Raw genomic sequence first — 22,777 nt, forward strand, 5'->3', positions numbered from 1 at the left:
AAGAGCAGATCGCCCATTCCAGGAGATTGCAATAGACCTCTGCTCACACGCAGGTCACACCTACCTGATCATAGTTGATTGCCACACTGATTGGCCAGCTGTTATCCCTTCACACCCTAATACTACTACCTATACAGTCATTTCAGCTCTCCCGCAGTCCTTCTGCCGTACAGCTATACCTGACACTGTATGGTCTAACGGTGGACCACAGTTCACATCCAAGGCATTTTCTGACTTCTCAAAGCGCTGGGGTTTTCTACACAAACTTTCCTCACCAAGATATCCCCAGAGTAATGGCAAAGTTGAAGCTACTGTCAAGTCCATGAAGAAACTACTTCAAAACTCATGGAATGACAGAGCCCTAGATGATGATAAATTTTGTCAATCATTGCTACAATACTGCAATACACCTAGTAGAAAGGATGGCTTGTCACCAGCTCAGAAACTGTTTGGCCACCCTGTGCAAGATATCTTACCAGCTCACAGGCGGTCCTTCCTACCACAGTGGCAGCGACCAGCTCAAGAGGCTACACAGCAGGCCGAAGACACTACCAAATCATCTGCAGCCTACTACAATCTCTACACTCACAACCTGCCAGACATTCATGTTGGGTCACATGTTGCAGTACAAAATCCTCAGTCTCGACTTTGGGACATTTATGGGATAGTAACAGAGATTGGTCCACACCGTAGATATTATATCAAGACAACAAGTGGCAGAGTTCTAGTCCGCAATAGACGCTTCCTACGCCGTCGTGTCACAACCTCAGTACCCAATGGACTTGGACCTTGCAAACCCATGGACTCCACCACATCTGGAGCTTTTCATACTCAACGCAGATCTACTCGGGACAAACGCCCCACCAGAAGGCTGATTGAGGATCCAAACTGGACTTAAGTGACCCAATTGACTGTAATTATAATTATTATATAGCTTAGATTAGCAATTGATTTTTTTTTGGCTTTGATTAGGACTGCTTTTGATTTGTGTAGCATTTGTTTTGTAATTTTATTCCCCTACAAATGCTTGAAAAGGGGGAGATGTAGGAATTAGGTTATGCAATATGTTGTACGATGTATCACGTGTGATTATTAGTCTGATTGTGGCTTCCTCGTGTTGTGATCATACAACTACCATCCCAGAATGGTCATCCATTGACATCACTGTGTGGAAGATGGCTTTCCCAGAGTGCCCACCAACTGGAGGCTCTTATCTATCACCCAAACCCTTGTTGTACAGACTGCTTCAACAGCTTTCCAATGGTACCTCCTCTACCTCATCAAGCTGTATATGCCTTGAATGGAATGAGAATCCAATCCAAAATGTCCTCGCTCTTCCTGCAGATTCGACCATTTAGGCCAATTTCAACTCCTTTGTATTTTCTGTTTTCAATTCCTGATGAATGGCCCAGCTGGAAACACCATTTTAAACAGTTTCGTCTGGCATCCAAACTATCAGCAGAAGACGATCTTGGATAGATTAGTGCACTACTTTATTGTATGGGGGAAGAGGCGGATGACATATTAAGGTTCTGGGATACTGAGCGACTGTCAAACAAAAATTTTATTATGTAATTAAGGCGGGCTTGGTGTTGTTGTGTTGTGTATCAGCTGGTAACAAGCTTGCATTGTTGGGAGAATCATAGCAAGCTGTGCTGACTGGACAGGTACAAGGTACAAGAAAACACACATAACAGTACAAGATAACATAGATACAATACACTTAGCAACTGGCGCACCTGTAAGCGCATGCGTAGTTTTGCTGACTAATGGCGATACTTTCCTGAACCAAAAATCAGAACTGTCAAACTAGTTGTTAACATTTTGTATAAACAGACTACTAGTTTGGCTTCTTGTCTAGATCCTGACGGAGCCATTTGTTAGAAATAATGTTTCTAGTGCTTGTGATATCAATTTAAAAATTAATTTTGTGACCAGTGTCTTTCTTTAGGCCAAATTGTAGTCATATTTCAGCAACTATACACATTATTCACAAACCCTCTTGTCAGTCCGCCCTCACAAATGATGTTCTTCAAACCTTAGAATTGTTAGTAAGTTCTCATGGTTCTTCATTGGTCTGATTTTTGGTTCATAGTTTTCACTAATTGGCATGGGGACAACTCATGTTTCCATAACAACATTTGAATTCTATGTTGATTAATGAGAAGTTAAGAATGCATAAATATTTGATAACAATGCATTAAGAAAAATCAAACCCCTAATCATGAAAAATGATTGATACTGTACATGTGGGGTTTACAGTATCCTGTAACCTTAAGCTGAATGAACATCTTCAACTCAGATAGAAAGAAGTATGATACGGTTACTGCCAAGTTTGACAGTGTTTTCAAAGTCAGGAAGAATGTCATATTTGAGCATGCACGTTTGAACTGATGCAACCATTTAAAGAGGAGCCAGTGGAGCAGTTTATCATTACTTTATACAAGCTGGCAGAGAGTTGTAACTTTCATGACCCACAAATGAGAGACGAAATGATCCATGATCGCATTGTCGTAGGCATTCGCAACATGCCCTCTCAGAACTCCAGCAAATGATGCCAATTTGAGTCTAGCCAAAGCAAATAAACTTGTCAGACAATGTGAGGCAGTCCAAAACACCAAGGGATTTTGAAGAATGGCGATTTTAATACGTAGGCTCCAGAAAGGAAACAAACAACTATCAAGACAACCTCAACACAAATCAGCCTAAAATACTAAGCAGCACAATGACAAGTACGTGTCCTTGATGTGGCAAGGAGCCTCACTCAAGAATTCCATGCCCTGACAAGGAGGCTAATGTTACAATTGCAAGAAGAGAGGCCGTTTTAGCTCCCAGTGCCTCAAGAAGGCAGTGTCAGATATTACAATTACAGCGGCACATTCTGAAGACTCTATAGACAGTGAGTATTGATTTTATTAATTTGTTAAAATTCACAGGGAAGAGTAAAAGGCTAAGAGCCTATTGGAACACCCCCAGACAAATAACGACACACAACACAAACTACAAAAATTTACATAACACAAAAAACAAAATCAAACAAGAAGTTGTACATGCAAAATGATTAAGTACAGCAGAATGAAAAACCTTATGTGAAGTTACATTACATTCTGTTATTTACTGGATACAGTTGATGCAGAGAGCCACAGTTCTTGGAAAGTCACAGTTCTGGTAAACAACCAACCTGTTTCAGTGAAAATTGACACAAGTGCTGAAGTGTCAGTTATTACAGTGAAAACGTTATCAACAATTCCTTAAATGGTTTGAATTTGCAACAGACAACGAAAAGATTGTGTGGGCCAGACCAGAAACCTTTGGAGGTACTGGGGGAGTCATTAGTGACACTTTCTTACAACAACTCTTGTAGCCAGCAAGTCTATGTGGTCAGACACCTCAAACAGAACTTACTTGGCTTGCCAACCATTAAAGTACTTCACCTACTAATGCTACTTAATTCAGTTAGCCAAAGAATTCCTGACCAGTAACCTACCTTATTTAAAGGTCTGAGAACCTTTCCTGAAGCAAATGACATCAAGTTAATTAACCCATTGCCAGCTGAATTCCTGGCGACTACTAGCCTAATCGCTGAATTGCATCATATTACAGAACTACTTAGTAACCATACATCTAAATACTCGCTATGAAATAAGGAACTCGATTGCTCTGTTTTTGTTTACATAATACTATCCGCAATGAAGTTATTTCTCAGCAAAGTCCAAACATTGGTAAAAACAAGCCCAAACAAACAACAGAATCCCAACTAACTATCTATAAAGGTGCCTTACACTCTAAAGAACTATTCCATACCATTTACTTACAGTGCGGTCCATTTCACAGCTGGTTTCTTCGTGTTTTATTCAATTTTTGCTGTTTTGCATTGTATCTGCAGTCATGACCACCATGCCATGTCTGGGATAAAGCAGCCGACAGTTGACTTTACCCGTCTCCATCGATGTATAACACTTCTTTTGGTATTAACAACTTGTGTTTTCAACTCAAAATTCGCCTAATATGAAAGATTACACTTTACGCCATTACATAACAAATGCACACTAGTCCGGGAAGGATCTGGTTATCTCAGAAACAGGACCCCTATGGGAGCGTCCACTTTAGTACTAGCTCATCTCACTATTACATGCACTAAACAGTTAATAGCAAAGCTAAATTTAATTTTATTCATGATTTATAATGCCTTCCTCCATATGGTGGCTACTGCCGTTAATGGATTAAAACCAGATGCTCAACCATTTGCTCTATTTACTCAACGAAATGTACCATTTTCTTTATGCAAGAAGTAGAAGAGGAGCTAGAAAGGATGGAGTCACTACAAGTCATTTCAAAAATTGACGAACCAACACCTTGGTGTGCCGGGATGGTCGTTGTTCCAAAGAAGTCCTCTGACTCAATACATATTTGTGTTGATTTCCAACCTTTAAATGACAGTGGTGTAAGGGAAGTTTATCTGCTCCCTAAGGTTGAAGAAACCCCTGCTCAGTAAAACAAATCTTGACTATTTGTCACAATGTGTCTTTTGATGTAGACTCTGCCTGATGCAGTTTGACTATACAATCAGTCATGTATCCGGTAAACTTCTTTACACAATTGATGCATTTTCCCGGGCTCCTATTTCTAATGCAAATTTACAACATTTTGACCAAGATGCAGAGCTATTTGTACAGAGTGTCATTTCATACCTACCAGCAAGCAAAGACAGACTAGACAATTTTTGCTAAGCTTAAAGTGCAGATTCTACTTGTGCTAATCTCATGACCTTTTGCAGACAAGGATGGCCAAACAATATAGAGTGACTTATTACAGTACAGTGCTGCTAAACTGCACCTTTCAGTTGTTGACAATCTGTTATTGTATGCAAATCGCATTGTTGTTCCCCACAGCATGAGAGCAGAGGTCTTGCAGAAAGTACATCAATGCCATTAGGGCATTCAGAGGTGTCATCAACAAATTTCCACAGCAGTGTTGTTGCCCAGAATTTCCTGAGACATAGAAGATTACATCAAATCATGTCCTGTCTATTAACAGACTACTGCACCCTCCACAGAACCACTTTTACACACAAAGCTTCCCAATCATCCATGGGAGAGAGTAGCAGCAAACCCGTTCCAGCTAAAAGGGAAGTCTTACCTTGTTGCAGTTGACTATTTTTTAAGATATGTTGAAGTGCAGTCATTGAGCTCAACACCTAAGCTAGTGTGGTAACTGCTTTAAAAGCTATATTCGCTTGTCATGGTATCCTGGCTACTGTTATAAGCCACAATTTGACTCTCAAGAGATGCAGATTGTTATGGCTTTGCTCATGTGACTAGTAGCCCACACTATCCACAATCAAATGGCTTAGTAGAGAGTACAGTGAAGACCATAAAAAAATTTATTTGCCAACTCCCCAGATCCATACATGGCTCTCAGAGCTACAGAGCTACTCCCCTGCCATTTTGTAATCTCAGCCCAGTAGAATTTTTATGGGTCGTCAGATTCGTACAGATGTTTCCCAGCTAAAGACTACATATATCCCTAAATGGCCTTGCCTTGACAATTTCAGAATACAAGATCAAGGCAGAACAGAAACGCAACTATGACAAACACTATAGAGTAAGGCATCTCTGCCAGATAAAACACCAGTATGGGTTGCTACCAACAACAAACATGTTCCTGGAAGAGCTGTGTGACAAGCTAATACTCCAAGATTCTATATATTGACACACAATCTGGCAAAGTTTGCAGAAACTTTGTATTCGATCGCTACACTCTGAAACTGTACCAACACAGTCAACAGATCAGACCTATAATCAGATCGCAACCCATTGTTGAACTGTAACTGCAATAAAACCTCCTACCTTTAATCCTGGGAGGGATATTATACATGCACACACATGATGTATAACATTAGTTAGGATTTGTCAATTGCTTCACGTATGTTTGTACTTGTTCGCACATAGTTTACCTTGATGAGTGATTATTAGCCAATGTAAACTAAAGAAACCAGTGTCTTTACTAGATTCATTCCAGGCTCATCAGCTAGTGATATTCACTTCCTGGTATCCTTTACTGGAAGGCTTGTCGAGGCGGAACCAGGCTCGGGTACTGGCAGTGCACAACACCCAAGACAATTTCCCACATATAGATGAGTATTAGTGCATTTTAATTTAATGTGGAGTAATGATCCATTTGCAAATATGCAGTAAAATATGAGACATCATTGTATATTGTGACTAAATGATAAATGCATCAATTGTAACAACATATACGAAGAATATCAAACCTTATACTTTTCCAGTGTAGCACACATCTCACTAATCTCTTGATCAAATTTCTTCTTATTATCATCCTGTAGCTTTTGATAGGTTAATGATTGCTCTTTGTAAGCCTTGGTCTGTTGTGAAACACACATATAAACACATTTAAAATGCTAATATGCACCTCATTTAGTGCATTCTGAAATAGTTCTGTAGTTTTGGTCAATTCTGCTCTAACTGTAGTCTCCTAAGAACAAATCATGATCTTAGATTAAGGTATTTACAGTAAGCACCTTTTCTTGAAGATCTGTATTAGTTTCATCTTTCCTGACAACCAGTTGATTCAGTTGCTCAATCTATGAAGAGTTGATTTTTTTAAATGCGGACAAAACAAATTCATTGATATGGTAAAATGCTACTGCATTTAATTTTTAAAATCATACAGCTACTTCTGTATCTTCATAATTACAATTTTGAATTTATTACCATAAAGTACAAATACATGTAGTTACGACCTGCACAGTGTACTGAGATATAAAATCATCCTTTTCTTTGACAGCACGATCAAGCTATGGTGAATACAACAATACAAGGAAGTATTAGACCTAAATAACCAACCTGTTGATTGAGTGATGATACCAACTTTCCTGTCTCCTTGTCACTACCATGATACTTTTTCACCTGATAATCATTGAATGTGTACACAGCAGATATTTGTATGTATTCAAACCTCAGATTTCAGATCATCAATTGTCCGTAGTTTATTTTCCAACTGTGCTTGTAACTTGGAGTTCTGCATTTCTATGTAACGTCTTAGACATCATAACTTAATCCTTACTTTAGATGTTAGACTAGACACTTGTTTAGTCAGAGCTTTTACTTCTTTTTCCAAACTATTAACCTATTAGTAGGTAAACATACTGTACAGTAAAATCCCTCTCCTGTTTACCCAGGGGCCTCAGCTATGCACTGGTATAAACAGTGTTCCTGAGGATCAAGGACCAGAGACCCAGGATTTTGTAGTATGTACCTCAAATTTTCTTTACCTAACTCTGCAGGTCACTACTGCATGGGTACATACTCTGTCACAGTGCCCGTAAATTAACAACAATAAGTGTTTACTCAGAAGCAGGTCTGAATTGAGTAGCATTGGCAATCAATCTTTATAATGGACCCATATATTCATTATATTAGTTGCTATTCATAGGGGAAGATGGGAAGGCATTGAGAATTGGTAATACAACACCAATACTGTCAAAGCACTGCAAAGGTACTAAACTGGTTTTCAGTTAAGTGAAAGTAGAAACCTCTATGATTCCTAATATACAGTGCTACCGTATATACTTATGATAGAAGTGGTCAGGGTATTTGATAAGGCAATATGGCAATCCATTGGCTCAGTGAGAACACAAAAAGACCCACACAACTCATAACTTCTTCTCCAATTTTCTCAGCACTAGTTCAGCTTTGTGACTAATACACATCAAACACAAGCTAATTGGCCCAGTGGGTATACTACTGTTGGAGAAATAGATGTCTGGGTTGGGCCAGTTTGGCTCAGAGTTAAAATACTTATCAAAAACCCTGAAAGTGGTGAGTTTTAAACATGGGATGAATCAGGATACACAGTATGGAACAACCAGCTATCTTTACAAGCTATACACAATCTATTTACAGGGGCCTGCATTGTGGGTGCATTATTGTTTCGGTTGTGTAATATAAAGGCTCCACCACAAGAGAACCCAGCATTGCCAGTAATCACTAGTAAATTAAAATTTTGTTGGTTCCTCTAATCAAATAGGTATATCAAATTGATAAATGCATTTGGACTCAGTATATCAGAATACATTGGATTGGTTCAAAATTTCTGTATCAGTGCACCTCTATCATTTAAATAAGCATTTAGCAGGCATTTCATAGTAATAGACATTTCAGAGACATAGAGATATGGATAGCAGTATGAACCAGACTGCCCAGATAAGATAGGTTTCACTGTACTATACAATATTTCTAACATTGCTTTGTCCAGTTTTCTCATTATCAGCTAGTAGCTTCTCTTGTTGCACCAGCTTCACATTAACATCACTCAGTGACTGCCTATAAAGGTATCACACTATTTAAAGAGAATGATACATTATAATAATGCTTGCCTTGTACAGTAGAGACAAACATAATGGGCCTAAGGAATATTATTTACCAGTAAATATTGAAGTAATTTAAGTTTAAAATCTGTCAGTGGCTGGGGGCTGCACCCCCTGACCCCTGCACCTATAACTCACTGCCAAACCTGGAAACTTCCTTGGAAAAATCCTGGATATGCCCCTGAAACTGGTATACTTATCTCTCAAATCTCTGTTGTACAGCAGCACTTAATAGTAGGGACAATTTGGTAACACTTACAATAAGATGAAAAACATTAATGTTGCTTGAGGCTATGTTATATGCAGAGGAAGTCCCTAATTACAGAATTTGTGGCATTTTAGTGCTTGTCTACACTAAACTGATACAAGAACAAATCATGAGTGGGTTTGATAATTGTTCACATTCTAGCCAAGTTACTATGTATGTCAAGATATTGACTTCTTGCATTTACTCAAAGGCCTACTGTAGACTCTGGTTATTAGGCACACATGGTTATTAAGCGCATATTGTTTGTTAAGCTCATATGGTAGATAGTATAGCGGCACAACCAAAAAATCGTTCACTTTTTCATAAAGCCATGAAACTTTCCACATAAATAGTAGTCCTCAATACATGTAATTTTAGATATAGTGCCATCACTGATTTGACCTTTGGTGACCTTTATGGCTATTTTTGTACAGAAAATTGATCATTTTTTGTCTTTAACTCCCTGAGGCAGTAATTAACTTGTTAGAACATGGTACCAAGCAAAAGATCTTGCTGATAGAAACAACTTGGTTTTTATTTGAAGTCAATAGGTGATTTCATTACAAAGTTATGATCATATTTATTAGCTGCAAAATTTGATAAATTTATGCATAATTATCTGCCCACAGGTAATTCACACCTCAAGGGCAGGTAAATATATCAAATTTTGCAGCTAATAAATATGATCATAACTTTGTGTGAAATCACCTATTGACTTCAAATAAAAGCCAAGTTGTTTCTATCAGCAAGATCTTTTGCTTGGTACCATATTCTAACAAGTTAATTACTGCCTCAGGGAGTTAAAGACAAAAATGATCAATTTTCTGTACAAAAATGGCCATAAAGGTCACCAAAGGTCAAATCAGCGATGGCACTATATCTAAAATTACATGTATTGAGGACTACTATTTATGTGGAAAGTTTCATGGCTTTATGAAAAAGTGCACAATATTGCCAATTTTGGGGGCTACGCCGCTATACTATAGCCATCACTGAGAAAGGAAGCAACATGATTCGGCATAATATTCCACGCAAGATTTCTGCTGCATGCTCCCTTTTCCTGGAACCTCAAAATTATCGACTCCAATCTTCAGTTTTCTTTTGCCTGATTTTATACCAGACGTTAGCCACGTACACACTTTTTCACCATGTGTAACTCCAGATGGAATTCCATGTCGCTGAAAGGCTTGCTGACACGCACATTTACACATAATACATTTAGCCAAAATAAATTTTCGCCAAATGCAATTTATCGAGAAATTGTCAAATATTCAGCTCACCAAAATTTCTGCTTATACAGTAATTGAGTGTTTGGTTAGTCAGTGTTTGGATAGTCGAGATTTCACTGTAACTGCTTATCAGAGTTTCATTTCTTGTGACAGGTAGCTACTGTAGCTCAGTATACATAGCATCTTGTGTGTTTTCATGTTCACTCCATGAGGATGCTAATGTCACAACAGTGCATGACTAAGAGTCCTGAGACAGGAACCACACATGTAGTATGACAACAGTTGCTCAATTAATATTAATATATAGTTTCAAGCACAGCCAAGAGCAGTCACGCAAACACTCTAATATTGCAGTCAAGTGTATCTGATAGCAACAAAGCTTGCTTTGAACTTGACAGCTATTAAAGACACTAATGCAGAGTACAATATAACAGTCAGCATTTCCAACCAAGTGATGCTGTTTACAAATCAATGTAGCCGTTGGTCGGCCATTTGTGCCGATCAATTTTCACAGCTGTAATTCTTTATTATTAGTCTTTATTACTATAGTTATTATTATTTTTGTATCATTACCTTTCCTTACCGAAGCTACTTAATTGCTGCATGAAGTCTTGATCCCATTGAAGCATCGACTCGATGCGCATGCACTGCACCAGGTAATGAAACAAAAATAATAATAACTATAGTAATAAAGACTAATAATAAAGAATTACAGCTGTGAAAATTGATCGGCACAAATGGCCGACCAACGGCTACATTGATCGGTAAACAGCATCACTTGGTTGGAAATGCTGACTGTTATATTGTACTCTGCATTAGTGTCTTTAATAGCTGTCAAGTTCAAAGCAAGCTTTGTTGCTATCAGATACACTTGACTGCAATATTAGAGTGTTTGCGTGACTGCTCTTGGCTGTGCTTGAAACTATATCATGTACCACGGTAGTGGTACATAATAGGGATCAGGCAGAAATTTTTCAAAACACTCTAATAGAACGCACGCCAAAAGCAGCCTTCCGGGCTTTAGATTTTATTTCTAAAACATTCTAGACCTTTCTTTTGTGTTTACAACACTAGCCAACAAGTATTAAAAGTAAGGGAAATAGTTTTAGGTGTTTTTTAAAATTTTGAAAATGGTTAGATTCTCCATCTTCTTCTTTCTTGTTTCGCGCGCCTACAGCTCGTAGGAAGTAGATATCAGCCCTAAAAACGTATGGCATATTTAAAAAACATTCGTACCCAGGTCTGTGTGGTATTAAAATCTTCCCTCTCTAATGCGATTGCGAGATATAGAGCAAGAATCACTCTTCGAGACGCCATTCGATCGAGAAGCCATACAGATGATAATATAGAATTGTTTAAAATTCCATTGCTTTAGCTCACAGGACTAAAATGCATCAAGTTGTATCACACTAAACATTAAACATAACTATTGTTCACTGAAACTCGGGTTTTAGACTTCCTTCATTACGAGACAGTGAAGGGGGTGTGGCCCGCACCTCGTCACTTAAACTATTACTGTACGCCTTTCGTGTATACTTTCTATTATATTCTTCAGCTGTTTACCAGCTAAGAGTCGACATAACAAGGCTTGTAAGCTATTGGAACACACTGGTAAATTTCGAATTGAAAAGGGGTGTGTCCCTTCCGTACGCGATTGAAAAATAAAAAGCGGGATACTCCGTATACTCAGCACTTTAATTGGAGTCGACCACGTTTTGTCAAGCGTGTGTTTTACTCGTGTTGAGATTTCGCACCGCTTCGTTGCAGTAAACGGTCACACTAGTGGATTTATCTACTCGTCAAAGGAAAGTGGTATTGTTTACTGTATTGTTAACTGTATTGTTAACTAATTGTTTATTAAACTTATTTATGTAATTGTTTATTGCCAGTTGATATTACAATGGGTTTCTTTATTAAACAATCATGTACTGTTGAACGTATATTTAAGAAGTAGTCCATGTGCATGGACATGAAAAAAATCATGAAACTAGTGGGGCAAAAAAATTATTAATTTTCAACAAGTAGAATAGGGATCAAAGATTTGATTTTGAAAAAAACTGCGTAAACAAGAAGTAATAGGGATGATAATCCACAAAATTCTATGCATCATCAGTTCAAAGCAAGTTATTTGAATAGTGTACACTCAATTTGCGATTCCTATTTCAACTTGTGGTTAAATTTTGTTAAAATGTTGAAATAGGAATCGCAAATTGAGTGTACACTATTCAAATAACTTGGTTTGAACTGATGATGCATAGAATTTTGTGGATTATCATCCCTATTACTTCTTGTTTACGCAGTTTTTTTCAAAATCAAATCTTTGATCCCTATTCTACTTGTTGAAAATTAATAATTTTTTTGCCCCACTAGTATTAATATTAATTGAGCAACTGTTGTCATACTACATGTGTGGTTCCTGTCTCAGGACTCTTAGTCATGCACTGTTGTGACATTAGCATCCTCATGGAGTGAACATGAAAACACACAAGATGCTATGTATACTGAGCTACAGTAGCTACCTGTCACAAGAAATGAAACTCTGATAAGCAGTTACAGTGAAATCTCGACTATCCAAACACTGGCTAACCGAACACTCAATTACTGTATAAGCAGAAATTTTGGTGAGCTGAATCTCGTGTTTACCCCAATTATCGGATGTGGGTTACACTCAATGTTGTGAAGAAGCGATCACTACACTGACTACATGAGTGGCACTTTCCAGGAGAAGAAAAGATTAAGTATAAGATGGCCATTTTGTGGTTAGAATGTGTAGAGAATGTACTGGCTGGAGAGAGTGGAATGAAAGTCAGGTGATAAAAGTGCTCTTCACACAGCAAGTTCGAGAGTAAGTTTTGATCTATTGCTATTCACAAGAGAAATTTTAGCAATAGCTAGTTGGATAGTTATAATTAAATATGTGCTGACTCAATACCACTTGTAACAATACATTTAGCCCAGCTAAGTCTACAAACTGGCTGTACAATACATTGATTCATAGTTCTTTGTAAAATATGTATGCAGCAATACAAATTTTGTACATGTATTACTAATAAACACAATTAATTCTCTGTATAATGCATGTGCATAAAGTTAAGTGATAAATAGCCTAAAGTGGTCTCAGATTCAATCTCAGAGTGATCCTTTTTCAAAAGTTTCCTGGGGGATGGTGAAGCATACCACCAAACCTCCCTAGAAGGCTTGCGCTTCGCACTGCAGCTATCTTACGGCCATGCAATTTCATAAATGGCAAATCAAATTTATTTTTGATTGGCCATTCTGTCCGAGCAATAATTTTCTGTTATATTGCACACTGCACTAATGTACATTGCTCTATCTACAACAATCATAATTATCAATAAAAACAAATCCATTACAAGACTCATGGTAGTGAGTCGCACAGCCAGTATAGCAGAAACATGCGCCACTGACAATAAACGATGTGACCACTACATGTGAGGATTTCACAGGAACGAACATTGTACAAATTCAGCCTGCCTGTAACTCGCACGTCATTTACGCTATCCCTCTGAAACTGTAGACTTGAACTCATCGTGTCCCTAGTAACTACTCCACAAATAGTGAAGCAAATCCATGTTGACTGTTTCGAGATCGAGATTGCCATCATCAAAGGGGAGGATTCATGTTTTTGGTTTTTTTTGCATGCGGTTAGGTTGATGCCTTGAGGTTCCTTTGTGCATTCCGAACATTCATTACCCTATAATCGCTTCAACATTTGCTCAATCACCTCAAGATTCACATCATCAATTTCACCACACATCATTACCCTACAGTCTTAATTTCAGCACCGAACAAAGCTTCAGTCGTCCTCAGTTGACCTAGAGGCCAAATACAAAAGCCATATTGTTGTTTTCCTTGCAGATGCTTCTTACCAATTGCTTAATACTGCAAAATGCAGCCTACTCCTTAATTAGCTAGGTCAGAAAATTTTGTCCCTGCAATGACCAGTTTTCAATGCACTAATAAGCTAGTGAAGGATTATCGAGATACTGGAAATATATACCACAGTCTCATCTCCTGACAACCTCCAAACTCCACCATACAAAATATTTGTTATCATGGTATGCGCTAATTACGTTTTAAAACTACTCATTACAACACTAATACAAGTATGGTTAAACTCACCAATTGTGTCTCAGTTCCACTAAATCTCTTCAATACGAAACGACAACCTTCGGGGGGTGAGACAACAGCCTTAAAATTCTTGCACAAAGATCATAGCATATTTTGGTGCGCTTATTTATTAGTAATATAAATTTTACAGGCGCTTATTTACGATAGGACATAATTATGTGCCCCTCAATTGTCTCTGTATATACTCGCCAATTCTTTAGTTTCACTTCACAAGAGGTTGTACTGATATGGGCAGTGGTGTGGCTTCTCTTCTTGAATGCTTGAATTAGACGAAGACACTCTAATGGAGCAGTTAATCACTCTAATAGAACAGTCATGTTTCTATAAGTGCTGTATTTTTAGTCTATAAGTAGCTAGCAAATTAACTATGCAATGCAATGCTAGGCAGAAGTGGCGATTGCTGTATTAAAGCTGTTTTGTGACTGGTCTATTAGAGTATTAATGCAGTGCGAGATGAAAGGTAAAGTGTTACTAAGGGTGTAATACCGTATAGTAGGTTTTCATAGTGAGGAATTAATTTTAGTGTTTTGGGTCATTTGCTAAAATTTAATTCGCGAGAATTTTGGCATCGTGATAATAATTTCATTGCATGATATAGTCTAAGGTCACAGCTTCATAACTAAGCACTCTGAAAAGATACGTTTTTGCCAAGCTAAAGCCAGGAATAAAGCTGTGAACAGTAAATGCGAGTTGAAGCAAGAAGTACTAAAGGTGCACGTCACCTGAACTAACTAATGGCTCGAACTAAAAATGATTGTGATGTAGCCTGCAGACCTACTAGCAAGGGCCAGTTCTCTATTAAATCTTTCTCCCAGCCCATGCAGAGCTATGTGTAATGATGGATACAACCAGGGATGCGAAAGACAGCTGACAAAGCTATGCAATGGTTGTGTGTATGATGCCATGCACAACGAATCACTCTGTTAGTTGAAACCAAACTAGTTTTCACTTATTACAAGTGTTACTACATATTTTTGCACATATAGTGATCAAAAGATAGATTTAAATTTTAGCATTACCATTTAATCGCTAAATTCTCTGCCGCTATCTTTTAATTTTACGGGAAATTTCAGATGCTACAATAATCCACTATATGGTAGTTGAAATGGATGTTAGCTGACAGCAGTTTTGCAAGGACATTTGTGTCTGACCAAAACTAATTATGTGTAGATATTGTGCTATTTGTGCAGATTTTGTCTGTTGAATGCACGTTAATTTAAGGCCTGCAGTTAAATCTGCTTTACTTGGACGAGCACTTTTTTTAGAGCTATAAGCTGTTTTAGATGGGATTTCAACCTTTTTGTTAGAATAAGCGTACTCTTAATGTTGAAAACAGTAGGTGGGTTTCCATGGTTTTCACAGAAACCCAAGTTAGAATGACATAATATTAATTGCTGTATTGACAATTCATATAAATGATTGCAGTTTACGAGATCATGCATGCGGTTGTAGCAATAGCTGATGCATTGGTAAAAATCAATTCTTTAGTGTACCTTAACCTCGGTAACAACTGCATCACACAACAGGCAGCCACAAAGATTGGAGATGTTATTTATAGTAATCATGCAATAAAGGAGTTGCACTCTCTACACGGTGATTTGTTTCTAGCTGATATCTCTACAGGATGGTTTCTTTGTCACTGAACTCTCTACAAGGTGACTTGTTTCTAGCTTATCTCTCTACAAGGTGACTTCCTTTAGCTGATCTCTCTAAAGGTTGATTTGTTTGTAGCTCAACTCTCTACAGGGTGATTTGTTTCTAGCTGATCTCTCTACAGGATGGTTTCTTTGTCACTGAACTTCTCTACAAGGTGACTTGTTTCTACCTGATCTCTCTACAAGGTGACTTCCTCCAGCTGATCTCTCTACACTGAGGGTGACTTGTATCTAGCTGAACTATCTACAGGATGATCTGTTTGTAGCTGAAATCTCTACAGGGTGACTTGTTTCTAGCTGATCTCTCTATAGGGTAACTTGTTTCTAGCTGAACTCTCTACAGAGTGGGTTCTTTGTAGCTGAACTCTCTACAAGGTGACTTCTTCTAGCTGATCTATCTATATGGTGACCCTAGTGTGACTTTTATCTAGCTGAACACTCTACAGGGTGAGTTGTGTGTAGCTGAACTCTCTACAGGGTGATTTATTTGCAACTGAACTCTCTACAGGGTGATTCATTTGTAGCTGAACTCTATGCAGGGTGATTTGTTTGTAACTGAACTCTCTACAGGATGGTTTCTTTGCAGCTGAACTCTCTACAAGGTGACTTTCTTCTAGCTGATCTCTCTAGACGGTGACTTCTTCTAGCTGATCTCTCTACAGGGTGATCTGTTCATAGCTGAACTCTCCACAAGGTGATTTGTTTGTAGCTGAACTCTCCACAAGGTGATTTGTTTGTAGCTGAACTCTCTACAGGATGGATTCTTTGTAGCTGGTCTCCACAAGGTGACTTGTTTCTAGCTGATCTCTCTACAAGGTGACTTCTCCTACTATAGGGTGACTTGTATCTATAGATGAATTATCTACAGGATGATCAGTTTGTAGCTGAAATCTCTACAGGGTGATTTGTTTGTAGCTGAATTCTCTACAGGATGACTTGTTTGTAGCTGATCTCTCTATAGGGTAACCTGATCTCTCTGTAGGGTGACTTTTATCTAGCTGAACTATCTACAGGGTGGTTTGTTTGTAGCTGAACTCTCTACAAGGTGACTTGCTTCTAGCTGATCTCTCTAGACTGTGACTTCTTCTAGCTGATCTCTCTACAGGGTGACTTGTATAGCTGAACTCTCTACAGGGTGATTTGTTTGTAGCTAAAATCTCTAGTTTCAAACTTATCTCACTGTAGGGTAACTTGTTTGTAGCTGAACTCTATATAGGGTGATTTGTTTCTACTTGAACTTTCTACAGGGTGATTTGTATATAGCTGAACATTCTGCAGGGTGATTTGTTTGTCTCTACAGGGTTTCTTTGCAGTTGAGATCTCTACAGGGTGACTTCTTCTAACTTAGCTCTCTCTTGTTTCTAGCTGATCTCTCTACAGGGTGACTTCTTCTAATTTAGCTCTCTCTTGTTTCTAGCTGATCTCTCTACAGAGTAACTTGTTTGTATAGTTGAACTCTTTACAGGGTGGTTTTGTGGTTGCTGAACTCTCTACACGGTGACTTGTTTGTAGCAAACTTCTCTAAAGAGTGACTTGTTTGTAGCTGAATTCTCTTCAGAGTGACTTACTTGTAGCTGAACATTGTATAAACTATAAAGTGACTTGTCTGTAGCTGAGCTCTCGACAGGGTTACTTGTTTACAGCTGATCTCTATATAGTATAGGGTAACTTGTTTGTATAGATGAACTCTTTACAGGGTAGTTTCTTTGTAGCTGAACTCTCTACACAGTGACTTGTTTGTAGCTGAATTCTCTAGAAAGTGTAACCAAACTCTCTACAGGGTTCATGAATTGTTATAGCTGAACTCTCTCTGAATCACTACAGCAATATGTTTGTAGCTGAACTCTCTATAGGGTGACTTGCTTCTTGCTGAACTGTTTATAAGATTAACTGTTTGCAGCTGAACTCCCTACAGAATAACTTACGATGTAATAGAATTCTATAATGGAGTAAATAAATTAGCTGAATGTTCTATTAGGGTGAATGTTCTATTATAGTATCTCGATCTCGCATTTGCTATACGGAGTTGGACTTCGAATCATAACTCAGTGGTTTGTAATCTGATTCTTCTGTACTACTGCAAGGACTTTCTATGAAGATTATTCCAGCTATACACCGATTTTCAGCTCATTGCTCTAAGTGGTTTGCCTAGTAGGCATGAAAACTAATACTTTTTTATTCATAAAAATTGATCACGTAATTGTGACACAGGTTGGGTTTTGTGTCATATCTCCATGGTCTTTATCTCGATTCCTTTCAAACCACCAAAAGGCACTCCTACGATGGTTACTCCATCTACATAGCAATTTTCAACTCATTCTATGAAGCGGTTTACCCAGTAGGCGTGACAACAAATTGATCTTGTTTTATGTGAATAATTGGTCATAACTCCTGAACCATTCATCGGATTTGCACCAAATTTGATGCTAGGATCCGCCTTTGGACTCTCTTTCTGTGTGCCAGATTTCAAGGCGATCAGAGTACACATTTGCATTTTATAGCAAGTTTTGCAAGTGTGCGAAAACACGAAGAAAAAAAAAACGAAGAAAAAAATTGAAACTTTGGCAGTTCGTATCTTGGAAATGGCTGGAGCGATTTCCTTCAAATTTGGAATGTAGACTCCCCTAGCTGGCGGGCAACTCTGTAGCAAATTTGGTTCCAATTGGATAAGGGATCACCGAGATACAAAGGTGTGAAAACAACGTTTTCTTTCTTCCTGTCAATATACTCACGGTGTGGCGAGCCAGCTTCTTTGGCCGCACGACACACTATCATGTGTCTTGATAATACAGGTTTTTGCTATCGAATTTGTCCCATTGCGAATTAGCTTTGTTCAGAATTTGTTGCTTTTGCAATAGAATTTGTCACCTTAGCAATTAAATTCAACCCACTTGCAGTACAATTATGCAATATTATTGCATTAGAATTTGTCATGTTTGCAGGAAATTTCACCACAACTAATCAGTGAGCATCTAGCTAACCAAGACCTTTATATGTGAAGCAGCTGAAATGATTGTTGACTAACAATAACTTGTAGTATTTTAGTTGTATTCAGTACTTAATTTGTTTACAGCACACTTGATAAGGACAGTAGTTCACTATAGATGGGCAATATGCCATCTAGTGTACACTCGAATTTTATAGCACCTCTGAAAACACTAGATCTTTAGTAATTCCTTTTGTAAAAGTGACAAATTCAATTGCAAATAGGACGAAGCCATTTGCAAAGGTAACACCATCCTGATGCCATCCTTTGCAGTATTATAACCAAGCCCAAAGCGTCTTCAGTACGACCCTAAATGCTTCCAATAGAAATTTCAGAAATTATTCAATGGAATTTTCTACTGACTAACTGCCTGTCTGCCTGCCTTTCTGCCTGCCTGTCTGCTTTGCCTTTCCCTTGTGTGCATCATGGACTTACCTTTTTCCTCCTTTGTGTTTCACATATTTTTGCTGAAAGCCCAAGGTGTTGATATACAGTAGCACAATGGCTTAACAAGAATGATGGATAGATTGCAGAGGCGCTTCTACTTTGTAGCGCTGTGAAATGGGCTGAATATAGCTAAAAACAAAACGTAATGGCCATTTTCTTGGCCAGTTCAGTAATTGATAGTTGGGGCGTATGAATCACCTGTATTTTTTTGTGGTGAATGGATTGATTGCAGAGGATCATCTACTGTTCTTCGTTTGTAGTGTTGTGTAAATAGCTGAAAGCGAAGCACAATGGCCACTCCACTTTTGAATCAGTAGTTGATAGCTGGGGTGCACATTGAAATGAAAACATTAATACTGGTGCAATCCTTTCTTTTGATGTGGTATGTGTGGGTTCACTAATTATAAAAGCTAACAAACAAGTGTAAGAAAAAATTGAGAATTTTAAATTTGATTAGGGATCATGGTAAAAGAAAGTACTGAAACAAGGGAAGTTGCCTACATCTGCTAATATACTAGTGGACATTTAATCCCTAATTCAGTCACTGAAGTAGGGATTAAAAATGTCCACTAATATATCTACAGGTGTAGGCGACCTCCCTTGTTTTCCTACTTTTTTTCTATGATCCCTAATCAAACTTAAAATTCTAATTTTTCTTATACTTGCTATTATAGAAAACACTTACTGCAATTCTTTCACTCTGTCCTCCAATTCATCTATTTTACTAGCATATTTCCTGCTTACTAACTGTGCCTCCTACACAAGAAATCACACTAAATCACAATCCATAGATAAATACCAAAGACTTACCTCCTGTTTACTTTGCAAAATAGCTAAGCAACTGGCAATTAAACCAACAACAACGCTAGCACTCTCTCCATTAATATTTTCCATGGTACAATTGCTATAAAAATGAAAGACACCATTATTGCATAAATACAATTTGATATAAAAGAAAACATCCTGAAACAACCAATGTTGCTGAGTTGCTAGGCCTATAGTATGTGTTAATATTTTTGAAACAAGGGAGGTCGCCTATACCTGTAGATATACTAATCCCTATATCAGTCATGCCCTCACTGAAATGAAACACATTAGTAAGGAAAATAAGAAATTAACAAGCTACAGGGATGTGACTAAATCACAAAAATGGACTGGAAAAAAAACTAGCAAATGGATCAGCTCATACAAGCATAGAACATGGATTTTTTAGTATAGCCTACAGTACAGCATCCCAAAAACAATACTAAGCACAGCAAACGTCTGAAGCGTAATCAAAATACCACCAAGCCCTGCATTTTAATTAATGCAAGAGATAAGTACTGTGACTAAACAAGATTAAACCATCCTATAATCCTTAATCTAGACACCACCGTTACAACAAGCAGAGCTGAAGAAGCAGCAAAGAGACAACACTCTTGAGATCCCTCTACCACAGTGTAATAGTATTCTCGACTTACGAAAACAAGATATCCACTTAGCCTAAGTGAAGGAAAGTCTCACCAAGAAGGTTGCAGTTTCTGCCACCGTATTTTACAACATGTCACTCACTACTGCCAAAAGGTCAGTTACTATGCATGTGTAAGCCATGCCAAGCAAGCCCAGCAGCCACTTTGTCCCAACCTACTTCCATCAACCAGACCAATACAGTTACAGGTTAACACAGGTGTTGAGAGAGTCCCATTATCCACTATTAAACAGCCTAACTGCACTGAATGGTTAATGTTTACAGACGTTCTGCTATACTGAGAAGCAGATATATCAGCTGCTGGCGTGTCTATGACATTGTCACTCACACTGCAAACGGCCATAAGATGTATCCACATCACACACTTTACACTTTTTAAACTTGGTACTAGGCGATGCATCATCAACGTGCACATCTACCTGTGGGTGGAGCTTGAGATCAACAGGATGTGGGTAGAGATGCACCGATAATCGGATCGGTGATCGGATTGGTTGCCAATATGGCAATTTCTACCATACCAGTAATCGGCACAAACACTCTGAGAACTGATATTGCTGCCGATAGTTTACATGGCAAATATGAGTGATGAAAAGCCTTTTTACAATGAAATAATGAAAAGCCTTTTTGCTCACTACAAACAAATAGAAAGTCTCTCTATGCTGTTCCATAAAAGCGCTAATTACGAGAGAAGCTATATGACTGCTTGTGTAAGTACTGCTATTTGTGTTAAAACATTCTTACCCAGACCTCCTTAAAACATTAGCTGTTACACTTTTAACAATCAAGAACTTCACCACAGGAAAGCAAAATTGATAATCTGTATAGTAGCCATCTTGATAACTAATCAAAACATGGACAAGGGAGCACTTAAAAAAATTATTTGTGGTGCCTAATTGTCTTGGTTGTGCAATAGAGGCCACACCAACTAAAGGTGACCAGGTATAGTTATGCCTTATAGTTGTGCCTTATAGTTGCATCACTTCTGTTTTCTCTAAAAATCATTAGAATATGCACCATGCAGTAGATATACACCTGTAATTCTCTTTTACACTTTACAGATCAAGACACACGGTAGTGTGTTGTGCGGCCCAAGAAGCCGGCGTGCCACTTGTGAGTATATTAACAGGAAGAAAGAAAACGCAATTTTCACACCTATGTAGCTCTGTGATCCCTTATCCGATTGGAACCAAATTTGCTACGGACGTGCCGGCCAGCTAGGGGAGTCTACACACCAAATTTGAAGAAAATCGCTCCAGCCATTTCCGAGATACGAGCGAACAAAATTTCATTGTAATTTCTTCGTTTTCTTCTTCTTCTTCTACTTCTTCATTTTGCACACTTCGCAAAACCCGCCATAAAACACGAATGCGTGCTCGGATCTGGCTGAAATTTGGCATACTTAAAGGACTCATTAAGGCAGATCTCTGTACCAACTTTGGTAGGAATCCGATGAACATTCACGGAGTTATGACTGATTCTTTGCGTAAAATAAGGTCGAAGGTCTGTCACGCCTACAGGGTAAACTCCTTTGAGGAATCAGTTGAAAATTGATATGTATATGGAGCAACCATCGTATGAGTGCCTTTTTGTGGTTTGAAAGGAATCGGGATAAAGATCATGGAGATATGACACAAAGCCCGACCTGTGTCAAAATTACGCGATCGATTTTTATGAATAAAAAAACTATTAGTTTTCGTGTCTACTAGGCAAATCGCTTAGAGCAACGAGCTGAAAATCAGTATGTAGCTGGAATAATCATCATAGAAAGTCCTTGCAGTAGTACAGAAGAATCGGATTACAAACCACTGAGTTATGATTCGAAAGACAACTACGTGTAACAAATGTGAGATCGAGATACTCTAATAGAACAGACACCCTAATAAAGAATCCAGCTGCATTTATAATTTACTCAATTATATTACATTGCAAGTTATTCTGTAGGGAATTCAGCTACAAACTAGTCACCCTGTAGTCAGATCAGCCAGAAGTAGGTACCTAATAGAGAGTTCAGCTACAAAGAAACCATCATGTAGAGAGTTCAGCTCAAACAAATTGCCCTGTAGAGAGATCAGCTAGAAGAAGTTACCTTGTAGAGAGTTCAGTTACAAAGAAACGATCATGCAAAGACATCAGCTGCAAACAAATCACCCAGTAGAAAGTTCCGCAATGAACAGACCACACTGTAGAGAGTTCAGTTAGAAACA

General features: G+C 38.2%; 1 protein-coding gene across 4 annotated transcripts in view; it reads right to left on the reverse strand.

Moving 5' to 3' along the window:
• The window catches only part of LOC136262153 (synaptonemal complex protein 1-like), a 391,211-nt gene that overhangs the window by 159,284 nt on the left and 209,150 nt on the right, over window positions 1-22,777 (reverse strand). For all 4 annotated transcript variants that reach the window (XM_066056308.1, XM_066056311.1, XM_066056309.1 and 1 more), the window contains exons 16-25: window positions 19,916-20,009; window positions 19,791-19,861; window positions 8,264-8,345; window positions 7,087-7,149; window positions 6,979-7,041; window positions 6,867-6,929; window positions 6,764-6,817; window positions 6,542-6,604; window positions 6,433-6,495; window positions 6,275-6,385 (exon numbers count right to left, since the gene is read on the reverse strand). In XM_066056308.1, the coding sequence (XP_065912380.1) occupies window positions 6,275-6,385; window positions 6,433-6,495; window positions 6,542-6,604; window positions 6,764-6,817; window positions 6,867-6,929; window positions 6,979-7,041; window positions 7,087-7,149; window positions 8,264-8,345; window positions 19,791-19,861; window positions 19,916-20,009 (727 nt within the window). The remainder of the gene's footprint in view (window positions 1-6,274; window positions 6,386-6,432; window positions 6,496-6,541; window positions 6,605-6,763; window positions 6,818-6,866; window positions 6,930-6,978; window positions 7,042-7,086; window positions 7,150-8,263; window positions 8,346-19,790; window positions 19,862-19,915; window positions 20,010-22,777) is intronic.

The sequence above is a fragment of the Dysidea avara genome, chromosome 7 (genome assembly GCF_963678975.1).
Source record: "Dysidea avara chromosome 7, odDysAvar1.4, whole genome shotgun sequence".
NCBI classification, from domain to species: Eukaryota; Metazoa; Porifera; class Demospongiae; order Dictyoceratida; family Dysideidae; genus Dysidea; species Dysidea avara.